We start from the raw sequence: 21,066 nt of genomic DNA on the forward strand, positions 1-21,066 counted from the left end.
CGGATTAGCCTCGACTTTTCCACACAAGCAGAGGACAGCATCACATAATGTTTTTAACCTTCAATATTTGAATGAGGCCCACCAGTTGTAGCCTTCAAGGGTATATGGATTACTGGATGACCCTTATTATAATTTTTTCCCGGGTTTTCACTTCGTGCAAAACCTATATGAGTGTAGAAGTTCCACAACTACACTTTCTTAATTTTTTTATGAGGCACTCCAGTTGGTGCCTTGAAGGGTGTATGGATGACCCTGCTTGTAATTATTGGCAGGCTTTGCACTTAGTACAGAACTTTTATGAGTGTGAGACAACCACAACTACACATTGCTCACAATATTTGAATGACATATTATAGTTGGTGCCTTGAAGGGTGTATGGAAGGGTGTAGGTGTTTTTTCCTGGGAAGGAGTTCTGTGAGACTCTGAAATGTGTAGTAAAAAGACCACTGTATTAATCGAGTTTTTAGTGATTCGCAGCGTGGATTGTCTAACCACATTTTTCCTATCCTGAGTCTTCTATGTTGGTCCTTTGTAGAGCTGTGGTTCTGCAGCAGCGAATCCTTCATTGCCTGTTTCAAAACTCCATTTGGTGAGTGTATTACTTGCAATTGTTATCTGCACACTGGATAATGCACTATTGCGCTATTTCTCTTTAACAGCAATCTTTGTAATTTTTGGCAGGCTTTTCACTTAGTCCATAGCCTTTATGAGTCTAGGAATACCACTACATGACAATTTGAACAAAATGTGAATGAGGCCCTCATTTATGTGTAATATAGGGTGAATCTGAGTCCCCCTTCAATCAAATTTTGGCAGTTCTTGCTTCCTTCATAAATTACACTGAAATTTCATTTTTTTTAATACATATTTCAATTTTGGTATACTCAAATTATCATTTTTAAAATATTTTTTTTAAAATTTTGAATTATATACAGGTCATTAAACATTTTCTCCTGTAAACTCCAATTTCTCTTACAAACCAGACAGGCCCAAATGCATCTGCACTAATCCAGGGTGCAGCGGACCCAAGTAAAATGGCAGCTGCACAGGTGCATAAATACCAAATGAAACAGCCAGCCTACAATCAGGGATTGGCCGTGTGGTACACCAGTGCAGAAGAAATAATCCGCATGTGGCAATGTGTGAACAATTTCTCATCAGTTTTTAGTGTTTTATTGTCAGTCCTTAAAATGGAGATAAAATGTGATACCATTGTTCTCAGCAGTGATCTGTGAGTCAGGGATGCTTCCAGGGGTCTTCCCCATGCTGTTCTCCTTCCATTCAGCACTTTTTCCATCCATCTGCCCCTCAGACCTCCTTGTAGGATCTGCCATAAAAATGCTTGTATCTCCCATTGACTCCCATTATACTCGTTGCTCGAAACGAGAATCCGAGCATTAGGAATTGCTCGGGCCGAGTAACATATTTAAGTTTATTTAAATGTTTGCTCATCCCTAATAGGGTGTCAAAAATATCTACTAGTATACTGTAGATACAGAAATGCATTTTGGTATAAAACATAAAAATATTGTGAGTGCAGATTATAGAAACCGCAGGATATATTTACAAGGCATTCAGCCGTCAACTCATGTAAAGATTCCTTACCGGGTTTATAACTACTAACAAGCCATCATAGGTCCAGGTTCCCAGTTTCATGCTGCAGTTCTGCTGGTCGAATGGGAAGTATGTAACTATAATTTCACAGTAACTTTTAAAAATGGCCGGAGGAGTCCAGATAATTTTTCCTGTATAATCAAGGAGGACCTTTGTATCCTTTACAATAACAAAGTCTCCATCTGCACTGTGATGAAGTAAAAGATAAAAAAAGTTGATTCCTTCAAATGTTTCTGCTTATTTTCATCAACTAAACACTAGACAATTAGCAATGTAGTAATATATTAGGAAATGGGTTACTAAGGGTGGTTTCACATTAGCGCTTTTTAAGCGCACGCACGGCCGGGGGTAGCTCCGCCCCCAAGCCGGCTCTCTGCCCGGCGTGCCCGCCCCTTGCTTGTATCACCGCCTCCTAGCGCACAGCGGCGCCTGCGATCGGCGCACCCTATCTTTAGCATAGGGTGCGCAGATCGTGCGCAGGCCGTACGCTAGTTGCGCTTTGACCTGCGCTGCGCACTTTTGACAGTGCGCCGTGTGCGCCAAAATCCGAAAAGTTTGATTTTGGCGCGCACGGCGCACCGTCAAAAGTGCGCAGCGCAGGTCAAAGCGCAACTAGCGCACGGCCTGCGCACGATCTGCGCACCCTATGCTAAAGATAGGGTGCGCCGATCGCAGGCGCCGCTGTGCGCTAGGAGGCGGCGATACAAGCAAGGGGCGGGCACGTCGGGCAGAGAGCCGGCTCGGGGGCGGAGCTACCCCCGGCCGTGCGTGCGCTTAAAAAGCGCTAATGTGAAACCACCCTTACATGTATCTGTCCCAGATATCACAATACAAACTGCATACATGTAGATTTTTTTTTTTATATCTGATGAGCCTGGTGTACTTATTTTGAGAATCCATGTTAGAATGGCTGTATAATTCTATTTGAAAGTTTCAAAACTGATATATAAATTCTAATTTCCAAGCCTGGAATACGCAATGATTTTAACAAGGAGTTTAAAAGTAAGTTCACCAGTCTCATAGGGTCTAAGAGAACCACTTAGCAATCTATGCAAAGTGTATCGTGAAATCTATGGCTTTGGAGGCAGTACAAATGCGAGACTCCAAGAGACACCAAAACTAAATTATATTTACATTCATTGGTACAATATGATGCTATTTTATATAATAAGGAAAAGTATTTATTTATACATACTGTGTATATATATATATATATACTATATATATATATATATATATATATATACGCATATATGATTTAGATAACTTCATAATGAATTGATAGACATCTTACTTGTTGTAAAGAACAAAATCGGGTCGCCAAATATTACTGGAAGAAATTCGGACTTTCTGTATCCCACCATATTTTGCTGGGTTCCATTTTAAATTGACATCCACCCATTGCTAAACAAAAGAAAATATAAAAATATATATATTATTATTATTAGAGTGTACATATCATACATACAGTAAATGCTAATAATAAGTCAATTTCATTGTGAAAGTTCACAAACAAGATCTTACATATACAGTGTATTTCTGCAACCAGCGTCCATAAATGGGTATCAGAGTACCAGACTAATTAACACCTTAATTATTATCGGAACAATACTCTTTCTTTTTTCAAAACTTTTTATATAGTTGTTCATAGGCAATAGACAGTAAACTACAGTCATAAAAAGGGAACTACTTTTTGAGTGGGGTGCCAACTACAGCCAATGAAATGGTAGCCTGACAGATGTAGGGGGACAAGTAAAACTACAATCTAATCTATCTATCTATCTATCTATCTATCTATCTATCTATCTATCTTCTCATGTGCAGCACCATGGAATCAATGGTGTTCTAAAAATAAATACATACAGTAAGTTATATATATATATATATATATATATATATACTGTATATCTTGTTGGGTAACTTAACCAAGATTTTTGCGCAGATGCGATATCTGGCACTGGACACTTTAGATAGACGTTGTGATAGGTAGCTTTTTTACAGGAAAGATATATATCTTTGTACCGTGTTAGCCAGTAGATAGAAAAATATTTAGAATTGAGAGTCCTCAGTAGTTGATACCTTTTAATGGCTAACTGAAAAGATGGTAACAAATCGCAAGCTTTCGAGACTACTCAGGTCTTTTCATCAGGCAAAGACTAATACAAAATCCGAAGAATCACCTATTTATGCACAAGAGGACACAGGAATAATGCAGTAGATAGATAAGTGACATGAAGAAGAATTATCATTATGGGAGAGGGATAGACATAAATATTGGAACAGTTCATAGATAAGGAGTATGGATGTTTTATTGTCCTCTGATTGGTGTCTGGTTTTGTGTTGTGATGCCCCCACAAGTGTTATGAATGGGTCACCGAGGAGGATAGCAGGACCAGAGAGGTTGGTAATTAAGCGGATTGCAGACCTCTGATCCTATCCACACAACTAGCAGTAGCCGTGGAGCGTACCTATGATGCCCTAGATGCCTTGGCACAGCCGGAGAACTAACTCAGCCCAAAGCAAGAAAGGTGAAATCTAAACTGCCCCGGAGCAGACCCCAAAGGAATAGACAGCCCCCAAACATATATTGTCGGTGAGACAAGATGAAAACACAAACGCAAGCAGAAAAATAGACTGAGCAAATGATGGGGCCCACACTGACTAGACAGCACTGGAAAGGAAAGACACTGTCTGCAATCACGCAAAAACCCTGAAAAATCAAACACGTCTGATGTACAAAAAACACTGAAGTCACACGACTTCGCCCCCACTATATCAGCACTCTGGTATATACTGAAAGCAAAGCAAAAAGAGACCAATATAACAGGGGACAGAACAAACTGACACAAGCAGTAACATATGGGCGGTGATCCAGCAAAGCCCCAGCAGGAGCAAGCTGACCCGCACAAAGCAGAGACAGACAAAACCAGATCAAAGGCAAAAAGATTAGCAAATGAACCACTTAGCTGAACCATGCAGGAACAGAGCAGGAGACATCAGACCTCAGAAGGCACAGGAAGAAAATCACTAGCAGGGATTGAAGGAAGTCAGCTGTCTTAAATACACCAGTCAGAAACCCCAGATCTCCAATCGTCATCATCATTATCAGGTGGCAAGCCTCTGTCAATCTGACCAGCTCCACTACCTCCAGTAACCACCAGAGGGAGCCCAGAAAGAGAACTCGCAACACCTCTGTCAATCTGACCAGCTCCACTACCTTCAGTAACCACCAGAGGGAACCCAGAAAGAGAATTCACAACAGTACCCACCCTTGAGGAGGGGTCACCGAACCCTCATCCACGCCAGCAGGCCGGTCAGGATGGGCCCGATGAAAAGCACGAACCAATCTTTCGGCATGAATGTCAGAAGCAGAGACCCAAGAATTATCCTCCTGGCCATAACCCTTCCATTTGACCAAGTACTGGAGTCTCCGTCTAGCCAAACGAGAATCCAATATCTTCTCTACCTCATACTCGAAATTACCTTTAACCAATAGAGGGTCAGGAGGCGCCGCCATGGGAACTACTGGCTCCACAAACCTCTTCAACAAAGATTTATGAAAAACGTTATGAATCTTAAACGTAACTGGAAGAGCCAAAGGGAAAGGAACGGGGTTAAGGATTTCCAAAATCGTATAAGGTCCCATGAATTTGGAGACACAACCTTCATAGGAATGTTTTTTGAAGACAACGAAACCATATCACCCACTTTAAACCGGGGACCAATGGTCCTATGCCGGTTGGAAAACCGTTGGGCCTTTTCCTGAGAGTGGGACAACTTATCCACTACTTGGTCCCAAATCTGCTGCATTCTCTCTACCACAGAATCCACACCTGGGCAGGCCGAAGATTCCACCTGCCCTGAAGAAAATCGAGGATGAAACCCAAGTTACAGAAAAAAGGCGACAACAAAGTGGCAGAACTAGCCCTATTGTTTAGCGCGAATTCGGCCAAGGGCAAAAATGAGACCCAGTCATCCTGATCAGCAGATATGAAACATCTCAAATAGGATAACAAAGTCTGGTTTGTTCTCTCAGTCTGCCCATTGGTCTGAGGATGAAATACAGAGGAGTAAGATAACTGAATTGCCAGTTTGGAACAAAAAGCTCTCCAAAATCAGGAAACAAACTGGACTCCTCTGTCCGATACAATGTTCTCAGGAATCCCGTGCAAACGAACCACCTGTTGTAAAAACAAGGGCACCAACTCAGAAGAAGATGGCAACTTTGGGAGTGGTACAAGATGGACCATTTTAGAAAATCTATCACAGATCACCCAGATAACAGTCATTCTCTGAGATACTGGAAGATCAGAAATAAAATCCATTGAGATATGGGTCCATGGCATCCTGGGCACCGGCAGGGGCATCAAAAAACCACTAGAACGAGAACAGGGCTTGGACCGAGAACAAGTCCCACAGGACTGCACAAAATTCCTGACATCACGAGACAAGGCAGGCCACCAAAAAGACCGACTCACCAAATCTCTGGTACCAAAAATACTTGGATGACCAGCCAACGTGGAGCAATGAATTTCAGACATTACTCTTTTCCTCCACTGGTCAGGGACATACAATTTTCCCATAGGGCAACGTTCAGGTTTGTCCTCCTGAAATTCCTCCAGGGCATGTCTCAAATCAGGTGAGATGGCGGAAAGAACTACACCCTCATTTAGAATGGTAGTAGGCTCGGTCACATCAAGAGAATCTGCAAAAAAACTCCTAGAAAGGGCGTCCGCCTTAACATTCTTAGTGCCCAGAAAAAAAGAGACCACAAAATTAAAATGGGTGAAAAATAAGGCCCACCTAGCCTGTCTAGGATTCAAGCATTTAGCTGATTCAAGATAAATCAAATTCTTGTGGTCAGTGAGGACCACAACTTGATGTCTAGCTCCCTCCCACCAATGTCTCAACTCTTCAAATGCCCATTTCATGGCCAACAATTCCCGATTCCCCACGTCATAGTTACGCTCAGATGGGGAAAATTTTCGAGAAAAGAAGGCACAGGGATTCATCTTAGAAGTCACCGGATCTCTTTGGGACAAAACGGCTCCTGCACCAATCTCAGAAGCATCTACCTCCACTTGAAATGGGAGTGAGACATCAGGTTGCCGTAGAACCAGAGCAGAAGTGAATCTCCGCTTAAGCTCCTGAAAAGCCAAGGCTGCCTCTGGAGACCAATTCAACACATCAGCACCCTTTTTCTGGTCAAATCAGGCAGTGGTTTAACAATAACAGAAAAATTACTAATAAATTTACGGTAGAAATTAGCAAAACCCCAAAACTTCTGAAGAGCCTTCAAAGAAGTGGGCTGAACCGAATCATAAATGGCCTGTGCCTTGGCCGGGTCCATTTCAATAGTAGACGGGGACAAAATGAATCCCAGAAATGAAATCCTCTATACACCAAAGAGACACTTCGATCCCTTAACATACAGAGAATTTTCCCTCAAAATCCGGAAGACAGTCCGGACATGTTCCACATGAGAATCCCAATCACTGGAAAAGATCAAAATATCATCCAGATAAATGATCAAAAACTTATCCACAAAGTCCCGGAAAATATCATTCATAAAGGATTGGAAGACAGAAGGGGCATTAGTGAGCCCAAAAGGCATCACCAGGTACTCAAAATGTCCCTCTGGAGTATTAAACGCTGTCTTCCATTCATCCCCATGCTTGATGCGAATAAGATTATACGCCCCCCTGAGGTCAAGTTTGGTAAACCAACAGGCACTTTTAACTCTGGAAAATAAATCAGAAATCAGGGGTAACGGGTACTGATATTTAACAGTGATTTTGTTAAGGGAACGATAGTCAATACATGACCTTAATGAGCCATCTTTCTTGGCCACAAAAAAAACCCCAGCACCTAAAGGTGAAGAGGACGGTCTAATATGACCCTTCTCCAACGACTCCTTGATATAAGTTTGCATAGCATTATGTTTGGGTACCGATAAGTTGAAAAGCCGACCCTTGGGAAATTTACACCCGGGCATTAACTCAATTGCAGTCATAACTCCTATGAGGAGGCAAAGACACAGACTTACTCTCACTGAATACATCAGAAAAATCAGCCAAATAGCCAGGAATATCATGAGACTGGGGAGAGGTGGAGAAAACAGGAGTGTCACTAAGAACACATTGACAATCCCAACTCACCACAGACACAGATTTCCAGTCCAAAACCGGATTATGAGTTTGCAACCAAGGAAAACCCAGAACAATAGTATCATGCAAATTGTGCAACACCAAAAATTTACAATTCTCTTGGTGGTCCGGGGCCACCCGCATTATCACCTGGGTCCAAAACTGGGGTTTATTCTCCGCCAAAGGAGTGGCATCAATACCCCTCAAAGGGATAGGAGTCTGCAGGGGTATCATGGGAAAACCACAATGTTTGGCAAAGTCAAAGTCCATCAGATTCAAAGCTGCTCCTGAATCAACAAAAGCCTTAGCGGAAAATGTAGACAAGTAGCAGATCAAGGTAATTGCCAAAAGGAATTAGGCTGTACACTGCCCACCGTAAATGCGTGAGCAAAACGCTTTTCTCATTTAGGGCAGACAGAAATAGTATGAGAGGCGAGGCGTCCCCACAGAAAAAACACAACTTATTACGCCTTCTAAACTCCTGACGCTGCGCCCTAGACAAAACCCTATCGCATTGCATGGGTTCAGAAGTTCGTTCGAAAGGCGGCAACGCCTCTCGTGTAGTTTTACGTTCACAATTCACAATTTGAATGGCCAATGACATAGTGTCGTCAAGACCAGAGGGGACAGGAAATCCCACCATAACATCTTTTACGGTTTCTGCCAAACCCTTCTGAAAGAGAGCTGCTAGGGCATCATCGTTCCATTTAGTAAGGACCGCCCACTTTTGGAATTTTTGACAATATAACTCTGCAGAATCCTGACCCTGGTTCAATTCCAATAAGGTTTTCTCAGCTTGATCAATAGCATTAGGTTCATCATACAACAACCCCAGGGCTTGAAAAAACTCGTCCACATTAGCCAGAATAGAATCTCCGGGTGTCAAAGAAAAGGCCCAATCCTGGGGATCGCCGCGCAGCAGGGAGATGACAATTTTAACCTGCTGCACAGAGCTCCCAGATGAGTTAGGCTTCAAAGCAAAAAATAGTTTACAATTATTCTTAAAATTCAAAAATTTAGACCGATCCCCAGAAAACACATCAGGAGTAGGGATTTTTGGTTCAACAGCAGATGATTGAGCAAGATAGGCAGAAATTCCCCGCACTTCAGCAGCGAGCTGCTCAACACGATCAGACAATTGCTTAGTCTCCATTTAGGCAAAAAATATCCTCCTACGGCCCCAGAAAAAAAAGAGGAAAAAATATACAAAAAAAATTGACACTTTTTTTTTTTTTTTTTTTTTAAATTCTTTCCTTCTTTAGAGTACCCTAGAGTCTATAGTAAGGCTGGTGATTCTGTTGTGAATGGGTCACCGAGGAGGACCAGGCTAAGCCACCAGAAAACCAGAGAGGTTGGTAACTAAGCGGATTGCAGACCCCTGATCCTATCCACACAACTAGCAGTAGCCATGGAGCATATCTACGATGCCCTAGATGCCTCGGCACAGCCGGAGAAATAACTCAGCCTAAGGCAAGAAAGGTGAAATCTAAACTGCCCCGGAGCAGACCCCAAAGGAATAGACAGCCCCCAAACATATATTGTCGGTGAGACAAGATGAAAACACAAACGTAGGCAGAAAAATAGACTGAGCAAATGATGGGGCCGAAACTGACTAGACTGGACAGGAAAGGAAAGACACTGTCTGCAATCATGCAAAAACCCTGAAAAATCCAACATATCTGATGCACAAAAAACACTGAAGTCACATGACTTCGCCCCCACTATATCAGCACTCAGGTATATACTGAAAGCAAAGCAAAAAGAGACCAATATAACAGGGGACAGAAGAAACTGACACAAGCAGTAACATATGGGCGGTGATCCAGCAAAGCCCCAGCAGGAGCAAACTGACCCGCACAAAGCAGAGACAGACAAAACCAGATCAAATGCTAAAAGATTAGCAAAGGAACCATGCAGGAACAGAGCAAGAGACATCAGACATCAGACCTCAGAAGGCACAGGAAGAAAATAACTAGCAGGGATTGAAGGAAGTCAGCTGACTTAAATACACCAGTCAGAAACCCCAGATCTCCAATCGTCATCATCATTATCAGGTGGCAAGCCTCTGTCAATCTGACCAGCTCCACTACCTCCAGTAACCACCAGAGGGAGCCCAGAAAGAGAACTCGCAACACCTCTGTCAATCTGACCAGCTTCACTACTTTCAGTAACCACCAGAGGCAATGAGAAGTCATCCTTTTTCTAAGCTTTTGCCTGGTCTCCCCCACATACAGACCCCCAGTTGGACATTTAGTACAAATAATTAAGTACACCACATTAGATGTGATGCAGCTGAAAGTACCTGGGATCTTGTAGTCCTGATCTGATATGGGGATCTTTATCTTGTCTGCGGTCATTATAAGTGGAAAGGTTTTACATTTTTTCTGCTTGCAAGTAAAGGTTCCTGCAGCTGTTGGAGAGGACAGGGAGCTTCTAACAAGATGCTTCTTAGATTTGGGGGCTGCCTAAAACACAGTAGTGGGGGGTCTGGATATATGGATTGTAATCGGTCATCTTTTTGTAGAAAATGTTGTAATTTCCGAGCAGCTTCCCTTAGCTCCCCTTAAATTCATCCTCACCCATAATTACTTTGAGTTTGACAACAAGATCTATCTACAGAAGACAGGTACAGCTATGGGAAGTAAAATGGCTCCACAGTATGCAAATCTTTTCATGGCCAAGCTTGAAAGCAACTTTTTATCCTCATGTCCCATCAGGCCTCTGGCCTACTACCGCTTCAGTGATGATATTTTAATCATCTGGACGGAGTCTGAGCCACAGTTAAAGACGTTCCACGAACAGTTTAATCAATTTCATCCCACCATCAACTTAACACTCAACTACTCCACCACTGAGATTAACTTTTTGGACACAATCATTAAGCTAAAGAACAATGAAGTAGAGACATGCCTATATAAGAAGCCAATCGACCGTCCAACATACTGTACCTTAAATGGGACAGTTTCCATCCAAAACACATAAAAAACTCTATTGTCTACAGCCAAGCCATCAGATACAATCGTATATGTTCCAACCCCATGGATAGAGACAAACACCTTGGTCACCTGGCATTTTTGTATCAGGACTACCATCCAAGAACAATTGAAAACCAGATTACAAGAGCCACCAGAATATCAAGGAATCATCTCCTACATTAAAAAGCTAAAGAAGAAAATAACCAGGTGCCTCTAGTGGTCACCTACAATCCAAATCTGGAAGTGCTAAGGGGAGCTGCACGGAAATTACAACCTTTACTACAAAAAGATGCCCGATTACAATCCATATTTCCAGACTCCCCACTACTGTGTTTTAGGCAGCCCCCAAATCTAAGAAGCATCATTGTCAGAAGCTCCCTGTCCTCTCCAACAGCTGCAGGAATCTTTACTTGCAAGCAGAAAAAATGTAAAACCTGTCCATCTATAATGACCACAGACAAGATAAAGATCCCCAACTCACATCAGGACTACAAGATCCCAGGTACTTTCAGCTGCATCACATCTAATGTGGTATACTTAATTATTGGTACTAAATGTCCAACTGGGGGTCTGTATGTGGGGGAGACCGGGCAAAAGCTTAGAACAAGGATGAATTCTCATCGTCACACAATAAGAGAAAAAAGAATGGATCTACCTGTGGCAAAACATTTTTGTGTCCCCGGTCATAGCATGATGGACATTAAATTACTTGTTTTAAAAGGTAACTTCAAGTCTCAGAGAGACAGAAGAGTCTGGTAGTATAAACTTATGACAACATTTGACACACTAAATGCTGGAATGAATGTGTCTCATGGATTTATGTCTTTTTAAATCAATTAAGGAATTTGCTCTTCAGACCTTCTGTGGCATCACAAAACAGAACCAGACCACAATCAGAGGACAATAAAACTTTCACTCTTTATCTATGAACTGTTCCAATATTTATGTTTATCCCTCTCCCATAATGAAAATTCTGCTTTACGTCACTTGTCTTATCTGTTGCATTTTTTCTGTGCTGTGTTGTGTATAAATATGTGATTCTTCAGATCTTGTATTAGTCTATGCCTGATGAAGAGACCTGAGTAGTCTCGAAAGCTTGCAATGTGGTACCATCTTTTCAGTTAGCCATTAAAAGGTATCAACTACTGAGGATTCTTAATTCTAAGTAGATTTTTTAATAATTTCAATTAAAACATAACATTTTGTGTGTTCTAACAGAGACATATAATATTTATTGCTGGTTCAATACATTTAGTTTCAGAATTCCTGTGTATAGGTTATCTGTTTTTCTGACTTGATCAATTATTACATATACCTGCATCCACCACTAGGAGGTGCGAGCTGCATTTGTATGGAAAGTTAGTGTGTTAATGTAGTGAACCCCCTCTAGTGGAGGATGTGGGTATAACCTATGAATAATGAGATCATTGGCCCAGTAGCAGTGATGTTCTCTGCCATTATGGTAGATTTTATAGCGCCTGTACAATTTTATCTCATTGTTTCTTCTCATCAAACGACTAGGTAATATAATCTTCACCTCATGTATATAATGTGTTGTATTATGTTGAGGTAATAATATCTACCGTATTTAATGAATATTTGTCTGCACGTGATCGGCCATGAGGATAACAATGTCCATACTTGGTTTATTAATAATTTTGGATGTTGTGTTTCCATAACTAGTATTTGTCTCTTTGCCATGTCTTATCTCCATCGATACAAGTAGAAGCATTGAGAGGAGCACGCACGTCTCCCACCATGTCTAATCTTCTGGTATGATCTTTGCAGACAAGAATTAGACCCAAGGAGGGCTACAATGCCCTGCATTCATCATGGATAGACTGAGGGGCATTGCATTGAAATGGCGGCCACAGAATGAGACAATGATGGGGGCACAGTGGTCTAATGTCCTGTATTAATGAATCATTATACCCAAAATACACGCTTACAGAAAATTTCCCTTAAAGGGATTCTCCAGCACTTAAAGGGGCTGTTCAGCCCTTTTATTCCTAAAGTTAAGCCCAAAAATATACAAATAAACAGAAAGCATGGTCACCTACTAATCCCCTCCTCCATAACACTGCTCTAGTCGGCCTTCAAGCTTCATCTTTGGTGGGGCCGGCATGTGACCACTGCAGCAAATCACTAGCCATAGTGGTGAACAACGCATCATCCCTACTGTGCCATCACTTATATAAGCGATGCTTAAATGCATTATGTCTGCAGGTTTTTCTATGTATTCTGAGAGCAACATGATGTCGGGACAGAGACCCTGATTCCAGCTATGTATCACTTTCTGGGCTGCTTTGCTGTCATTCTGATACAATCCTCGATTCCTCTGCTGCAGATCTAGTAGTGCTCTGAATGCCGAGCTCTGTATAACCCCGCCCACGCCTCTGATTGGCAGGTTTTTTTTGCGTTCATTGACAGAAAGCTGCCAATCAGTGTTGAAGGTGGACCAGGAGGCACAAGACTTCTAGTCGTTAAGTGATCAACTCCTGCTGATAAAACACTGATTTTACTGAAACAGCAACACAAGTTTAGTGACACATTACTGGAATCAGTATCTCAACCTTGCATCATGCTGCTCTCAGAGTACATAGCAAAAACCTGGTGACAGATTCCCTTTAAGGCATAGGAGGAAACTGTTAAAGATCACTGATGAGAAATACTTTCAAGTGGCAGATTAGATCAGAGTCACTTTAGGCAGACATGGCCACCCCAGGAGCTCTGGGCCCGTGACGGCTGCCCAGATGCCCATGTTTTATTCTACGTACTATTGCTACCCAATACAGCTGAATTGATATATCAACAAAGAGCCATATCTCAACTATTAAGTGAAAATTAAGGACCAAAAGAGTTTTAGCATAAAAAATAAATTTTATTGCATAATAATTAAAAACAACAGCAGAGCAACAATGCTAAAACAGGCAGTGGTAGACATAAATGGTAGATGATATCTAGAAAAGAATCCAAGTGGAAAGGGCATTACTCCCTCAAAGTACTCAATGATAAATCACATCCATGTAGTGTAAATATAATCTAGAGTGCCTTATTCATGAATCTGCCATATTTTATATAGTAGAGGTAATAGAGAGTATATCTTTTGCCAAAGAATTTATTTTAATAAATTCACTAGAATGTTAATTCTCAGCTGAGAAAAAAATGGGACCAATATAGTGTAATGTACATAACGCCGTGAGCAGTAACCACCACACGGAGAATAGATTAAATAGGTTACAAAAAGCTGCACCAAACATATGAGCTCACATAAAGTGGCAAAAGTTACAAATAAATACAAGTAATTGCCACAATGTGAGCCGGCATATTCACGAAGAGCAACATAAATAAACAGTTAGTTGCTCAGCAGAATAAACCACATATTAATGTGAATAAAACTGGGTGCAAATTGAAAAGAAAATGCAAATAATAACCTCAGCAAATATTGGCGCAGATAAGCCCATACAAATGACCAAACCAAGGCCAAAGCAAAGTATTCTCTACTAGGCAGAGAAAAAAAGACCTATTCATGCAAGTTGAACCGGATAACAATTGAAAAATAGAGTAACGTAACACTTACATGAAGTGACTATGTGCTGCCACTGCCTGCCGCCTCTACGCGCGTTGCGCCTTGGCTTCCTCAACCCATTTTCTTTTCAATTTGCACCCAGTTTTATTCACATTAATATGTGGTTTATTCTGCTGAGCAACTAACTGTTTATTTATGTTGCTCTTCGTGAATATGCCGGCTCACATTGTGGCAATTACTTGTATTTATTTGTAACTTTTGCCACTTTATGTGAGCTCATATGTTTGGTGCAGCTTTTTGTAACCTATTTAATCTATTCTCCGTGTGGTGGTTACTGCTCACGGCGTTATGTACATTACACTATATTGGTCCCATTTTTTTCTCAGCTGAGAATTAACATTCTAGTGAATTTATTAAAATAAATTCTTTGGCAAAAGATATACTCTCTATTACCTCTACTATATAAAATATGGCAGATTCATGAATAAGGCACTCTAGATTATATTTACACTACATGGATGTGATTTATCATTGAGTACTTTGAGGGAGTAATGCCCTTTCCACTTGGATTCTTTTCTAGATATCATCTACCATTTATGTCTACCACTGCCTGTTTTAGCATTGTTGCTCTGCTGTTGTTTTTAATTATTATGCAATAAAATTTATTTTTTATGCTAAAACTCTTTTGGTCCTTAATTTTCACTTAATAGTTGAGATATGGCTCTTTGTTGATATATACTGTTTTCTGAGTTATGCTATTACTTATTTCCCATTAACAGGGGATTTTTTTGGTACTTAGCTGAATTGATATGTCTGTGTGCAAAATGAAAGGAAAGCGGCACGTAATGGAGTGCTACGGTCCCCTCTCTGGGTATCCGAGTCAATGTATTTCATGTCATACAATACTTAGGATATGTCATCAGTAAGAGATAGGTGGGGGCTGACCTCAATCTGCTACAGTGGGGAAAAAGTATTTAGTCAGCCACCAATTGTGCAAGTTCTCCCACTTAAAAAGATGAGAGAGGCCAGTAATTAACATCATAGGTAGACCACAACTATGAGAGTCAAAATGACAAAACATCCAGAAAATCACCTTGTCTGATTTGGCAAGATTTATTTGGCTAATTATGGTGGAAAATAAGTATTTGATCATTAACAAAAGTTCAACTCAATATTTTGTTATATATCCTTTGTTGGCAATGGCAGAGGTCAAACGTTTTCTGTAGGTCTTCACAAGGCTGGCACACACTGTTGGTGGTATGTTGGCCCATTCCTCCTTGCAGATCTCCTCTAGAGCAGTGATGTTTTGGGCCTGTCGCTGGGCAACAAGGACTTTCAAATCCCTCCAAAGGTTTTCTATGGGTTTGAGTTCTGGAGACTGGCTAGGCCACTCCAGGACCTTCATATGCTTCTTACGAAGCCACTCCTTTGTTGCCCTGGCTGTGTGCTTGGGATCATTATCATGGTGAAAGACCCATCCACATTTCAGCTTCATTGTCCTTGCTGATGGAAAGAGGTTTGCACTCAAAATCGCATGATACATGGGCCCATTCTTTGTTTCATGTACACAGATCAGTGGTCTTGGTCCCTTTGCAGAGAAACAGCCCCAAAGCATGATGTTGCCACCCCCATGCTTCACAGTAGGTATGGTGTTCTTTGGATACAACTTAGCAGTCTGTCTCCTCCAAAAACGATGAGTTTTGTTTCTACCAATCAGTTCTTCTTTGGTTTCATCAGACCATATGACATTCTCGCAATACTCTTTTGGATAAACCAAATGCTCTCTAGCAAATTTCAGACAAACCCAAACATGTACTGGCTTAAGCAGGGAGACACGTCTGGCACTGCAGGAACTGAGTCCCTGGCGACGTAGTGTTTTACTGATGGTAGCCTTTGTTACGTTGATCACAGCTCACTGGTCCCCCCGTGTGGTTCTGGTATTTTTGCTCACCGTTCTTGTGATCATTTTGAACCCACAGAGTCAGATCTTGCATGGAGCCCCAAATAGAGGGAGATCAGTGGTCTTGTATGTCATCCATTTTCTTATTATTGCACCCATAGTTGATTTCCTCACACCATGCTGCTTGCCTATTGCAGATTCAGTCTTCCCAGCCTGGTGCAGGGCTACAATTTTGTTTCTGGTGTCCTTCGACAGCTCTTTGGTCTTCACCATAGTGGAGTTTGGAGTCAGACTGTTTGAGGTTGTGGACAGGTGTCTTTTATACTGATAACAAGTTCAAACAGGCGCCATTACTACAGGTAATGAGTGGAGGAAAGAGGAGACTCTTAAAAAAAAAGTTACAGGTCTGTGAGAGCCAGAAATCTTGCATGTTTTTAGGTGACCAAATACTTACTTTCCACCGTAATTTGCAAAATTAATCTTCCCAAATCAGACAAGGTGATTTTCTGGATTTGTTTGCTCATTTTTACTCTCATAGTTGTGGTCTACCTATGATGTCAATTACAGACCTCTCTCATCTTTTTAAGTGGGAGAACTTGCACAATTGGTGGCTGACTAAATACTTTTTTCCCCACTGTAAATCTGCTCCAATGGTTTCCGGATAAAGGACAACGGACACTAAACTATTCACGGAGCTGCTTTATTCCGCCCCACACTTTCCTTGTATCCACCACAGAAAATTACAGCTAATTGTGGGATACCATATGTTGACCTATCTTGCGGATAAAGTGATTAATTGTTCAATCACAGACAACTCCTTCAACAGTGAGGATCACAACACCACAGATTAAATATTGATGGTCTATCTTAAGAAGAGGTTGTCAATGAATGTCTTGGAAAACTAATTTTAAAGGAGCATTCCTCCTCCAATCAAAGTTTTTATATTCTTCATATATTGCAGTCATCATATTATACAGCACTGTGTATTTACAATTGCTTATTTTGCCTTTCTACCCAGCTAATTCTTCTCTTTTCTTTGCTCTATGTAGAAGCAGGAAGTCTTTTGTCCCTTCAGAAATCATTCCCCTCTTCACCTCCTGACCCAGCTGCTCTCTCCATAGACTTTTGCAGTGACTCATGACTCATGCAGAGAAAATTGACCTCCTGTTTTTACATAGAGATTAGAAGGATTCAGCTTGTCAGTTTTTAATCACGTGATGTCATAGACCTAATGGAAAAGAGAAGGATTAGCTGTTTAGAAAGGCAAAATGAATAATTGTAAGTACATAGTGCTATATAATATGATAGCAATATATTAAGAGGATAAAAATTTTGATGGAGGAGGAGGAACGCTTCTTTAAGTTTTATTTCCCAAAAAGAAGATAACATATAAAAATTATAAAGAACAGCGACCACAAACCTGCTTAATGCGAACATTGGTGGATACAATTTGATTGACTTCATCCTGCAAACGTGAGCGATAATAATATCAGGTGATTATAAGAAAAAAGGACACAAAAAAAGTTAAGTTTTTATAATATTCTCTTACGTACCACGTTAATAAGCTGGATGAGCTGTAACCCAACCGTGACCACGACTTTATCATGGAATGTCTCTACTGGACGCACAACTTTATTGTAGTTTTCAAAGAGGTCATTAAGTAGACGAGTTTCATTTTCATAGGAGAGAACGGCACCTGCTGTAGAGAAGGGAAGAAGATAGAGAAGAATATCACAATCACAGGGTCCAAGAAGCTAAGATATATGGAGCCGTTTGCAGGACTCTCCCCCTGGAAAACTGGTGATCACTAGTCCCTCACTATTAGTAAGCTCAGAGGCGAGCATGCATTAAAGGGAATGTCTTGTGTATTTATTGGGGCTTGCTGTACTACAGGTTGATACCTTAGATTTCTGTATTTTACATTAGTCCCTTAGTTGCCCTCTTCTGTTACGTTGTTGACAATTTGATTTCACTTTTTTTCCCATTGTTGCATCTGTCTGTCAGAAAGCTGAACTGACAACCAACAGAAAAAACATTCAGACTCCCATAGGGGTTGTCACCAAACTTGAATGTCTCTGTGACAAATTGGTTGTGTAGACAAATGAAAATGCTAACTAATCTCTTCTCAATTAATCAGATTTACCATTTAAAGGTCTCAGAATGCACAGGGAGAAGTGAAGGTGGAAACACTGGTTATCGTCAATTGTTATTTTCCCTCCGATCTGTTATATTTTCAGCTGGTGAAGGACTGAAGAAGTAGGGATTTAAGAGTGGGATGTAACAATATTTGTGTTCAACTGCAGAGAAGGCAGAGGGAGAGGCTCCTGCTGCAGGAAGTCAGAGGGAGAAGCTCCTGCTGCAGGAAGTTAGAGTGAGAAGCGTCTGCTGCAGCAGGACAAAAGGAGAAGCTCCTACACCAGAACAGCAGAGGGAGAAGCTCCTGCTGCAGGAAGTCAGAGGGAGAAGCTCCTGCTGCAGGAAGTTAGAGTGAGAAGCTTCTGCTGCAGCAGGACAAAAGGAGAAGCTCCTACACCAGAAAGCAGAGGGAGAAGCTCCTGATGCAGCAAGGCAAAGGTAGAGGCTTCTGCTGCAGCACGGCAGAGAGAGAGAGGCAACTGCTGCAGAAAGACAGAGTGAGAAGCCCCTGCTGCAGCACAGCAGAGGGAAAGGCTCCTGCTGCAGCATGACAGACAGAGAAGCTCCTGCTTCAGCAAGACACAGGGAGAAGCTCCTGCTGCAGCACAGCAAAGGGAGAAACTCCTGCTGCAGCACAGCAGAGCGAGAAGCTCATACTGCAGCACAGAAGAGGGAGAAGCACATACTGTAGCACAGAAGAGGAAGAAGCTCCTGCTGCAGCATCACAGAGGGAGAAGCTCCTGCTGCAGCAACACAGAGGAAAAAGCTCCTGCTGCAGCACCACAGAGGAAGAAGCTCCTGCTGCAGGCAGCTGATTTACTGACAAACACAGGAAATGACGAAAAAGAGGGAAGACAGGCTAATTTATGGGACACATAACAAAAACTCCTTTATAGGTTTCTTAATTATATATGTAAATATGAGACAGAATAGGATAAAAGTGAAATAGAAAATTAAGAGATAGATTTTGCTTCATTTTATTTGAAAATTTTGAATGTTTAGTTTTCCTTTACTATATTCACTGATACAAGAATGACACCTTATTTAATTGCTATAATAGGAATTTCTGAGTTTTTTTTGTCATTTTGGTAAATGTGTATTTCAAATACTATAATAATGTGACCCTAATTGTACATTTATATACACAATCTGACCATGGATGATATATCATGAAAGCTATCTGCATCGAGTAATAGATTTATGCACAGTACTAAACCTGTTGCATTAAAAGAGTTTGTGATTTGTAAGGGGAAATTGTCTCCCAACATCATCTTTGCTTTTGTTTGGCCAAAGGTTTCACAATGGTGGAGGAAGCATTATTTGCAGGAAGGCTATAATGGTAAATTGGCATATTAAGATCAGGCAGTACACGTGCATATAATGTAAAGAAAAAGAGTATAAAATACATTTGGAACAATTTACAAACTCCTGTTCTTGTTCTGACACCTTTTGGTCCTCCTTGATACTGGTGTGTGCATAGGGGGTTGTCGCCAAATTTATAAAACCTTTTTTCTGCCAACTCTTACTTTATAAATGGTCAGCCATCAAATCACATATAAACCATAAACTATTTAGATATTTCCAGTTCATTGTAAATTATCGTTTAGAAAATATACAGTATGGCCATAACCCAGCAGAATTATAGGTCTAGAACACTTAACAAAATAATACATATATAAAATAATTCTACAAATATATACTCATCAGATAAAGGATTGTTGTTTTATGTGGCAAGCATCAGCAATTTGTTGCATTTCTGCAACTTTTATGTGTATTCTAGACTTATATAACATTAAATGCACCTCTGCCCTAAACTTCTATCCAAAAGACCTGTATGACCCCTACGACATGAAATACTTAGAACTTATTGGAGAACACATAGTTCTCCCAAAATGTTCGGTGCATGTGTTAGAAATGGAAAAATTCACTGCGACAATTTTAGAACATATAATCGAAACGTTCAGCCTCAGGTATAAATGACCGAGTCTACATTTATTATTAGCAGTTAGGACTAGATTCCACACCATAAATATACAAAGGAATAAACATTTACACATAAAGCAAAAAAATAGTAATTGTACCTGATAATATGAAGAAAATAATGTGTGCTACAGTAAAACCCATTTCCTTCCTTTTCTTCCAGCTCTCTTTGGTTTGATGCCTGGAATGAAATTTTAGATTGTTGAAAGTATCTCGTCTAGTGTGTAGGACACTGCCGCTTCCGGTGCCATGGACTGGAATGAGACTACTGGGCTATTATTGCTCTCCACCTGTTTTCGGGGACAGCTGAGCCTCTGGGAGCTTTCAGAAATTATTCAGCAGATGACTCTTACAACTTATAGATTCAAGTAGAATTATCAAAGTTTTATCTTCTCTTATTTATGCTCCACCATTAATTTAAAAAAGGCTATAATTTCTACATACGCATGTTTGAGCATTTCAGGACAAAGTCTTCTTAAATTCTTGCCTACTTTAGATAGTGTCTCTTTATATACCCGATTAGCACATGTTAAGCCCATTGAGGTGATGCCCAGCTTGGAGCCTCCATCTAGCAGCTGAGGCTGACACATGTGGTGCACCTATCCACGTCCAAGGTTTGTAGATTTCTAGATGCCTAAAATCAGACCCTTATTGCAGTATACCATGTCCTATTTACGCCCCTGAATGAACTTCTAGGCACCCTACGGTGAAAAAGTTTTGGGGGAACCACTGTGTTATTGGAGGTTCCAGGAGACTTTTTGAGACCTGAAAGATTTGCCAACATTT

General features: G+C 40.9%; 1 protein-coding gene across 2 annotated transcripts in view; it reads right to left on the minus strand.

Annotated features, from left to right (window-relative positions):
- LOC141049117 (acetylcholine receptor subunit alpha-1-B) overlaps positions 1-20,424 on the minus strand; it is a 40,039-nt gene extending 19,615 nt beyond the window's left edge. Inside the window, exons 1-5 of one of the 2 annotated variants that reach the window (XM_073545250.1) lie at positions 20,382-20,424; positions 17,718-17,860; positions 17,585-17,629; positions 2,909-3,018; positions 1,606-1,801 (exon numbers count right to left, since the gene is read on the minus strand). In XM_073545250.1, coding sequence (XP_073401351.1) covers positions 1,606-1,801; positions 2,909-3,018; positions 17,585-17,629; positions 17,718-17,860; positions 20,382-20,424 — 537 coding nt within the window. Of the gene's footprint in view, positions 1-1,605; positions 1,802-2,908; positions 3,019-17,584; positions 17,630-17,717; positions 17,864-20,381 lie in introns of both variants that reach the window. The other variant, XM_073545249.1, reaches the window with a different exon arrangement.
- Between the last annotated feature and the right edge of the window lie 642 nt (positions 20,425-21,066).

The sequence above is a fragment of the Dendrobates tinctorius genome, unplaced genomic scaffold, assembly GCF_039654945.1.
Source record: "Dendrobates tinctorius isolate UK_male_01 unplaced genomic scaffold, ASM3965494v1 ptg000143l, whole genome shotgun sequence".
Lineage (NCBI taxonomy): Eukaryota > Metazoa > Chordata > Amphibia > Anura > Dendrobatidae > Dendrobates > Dendrobates tinctorius.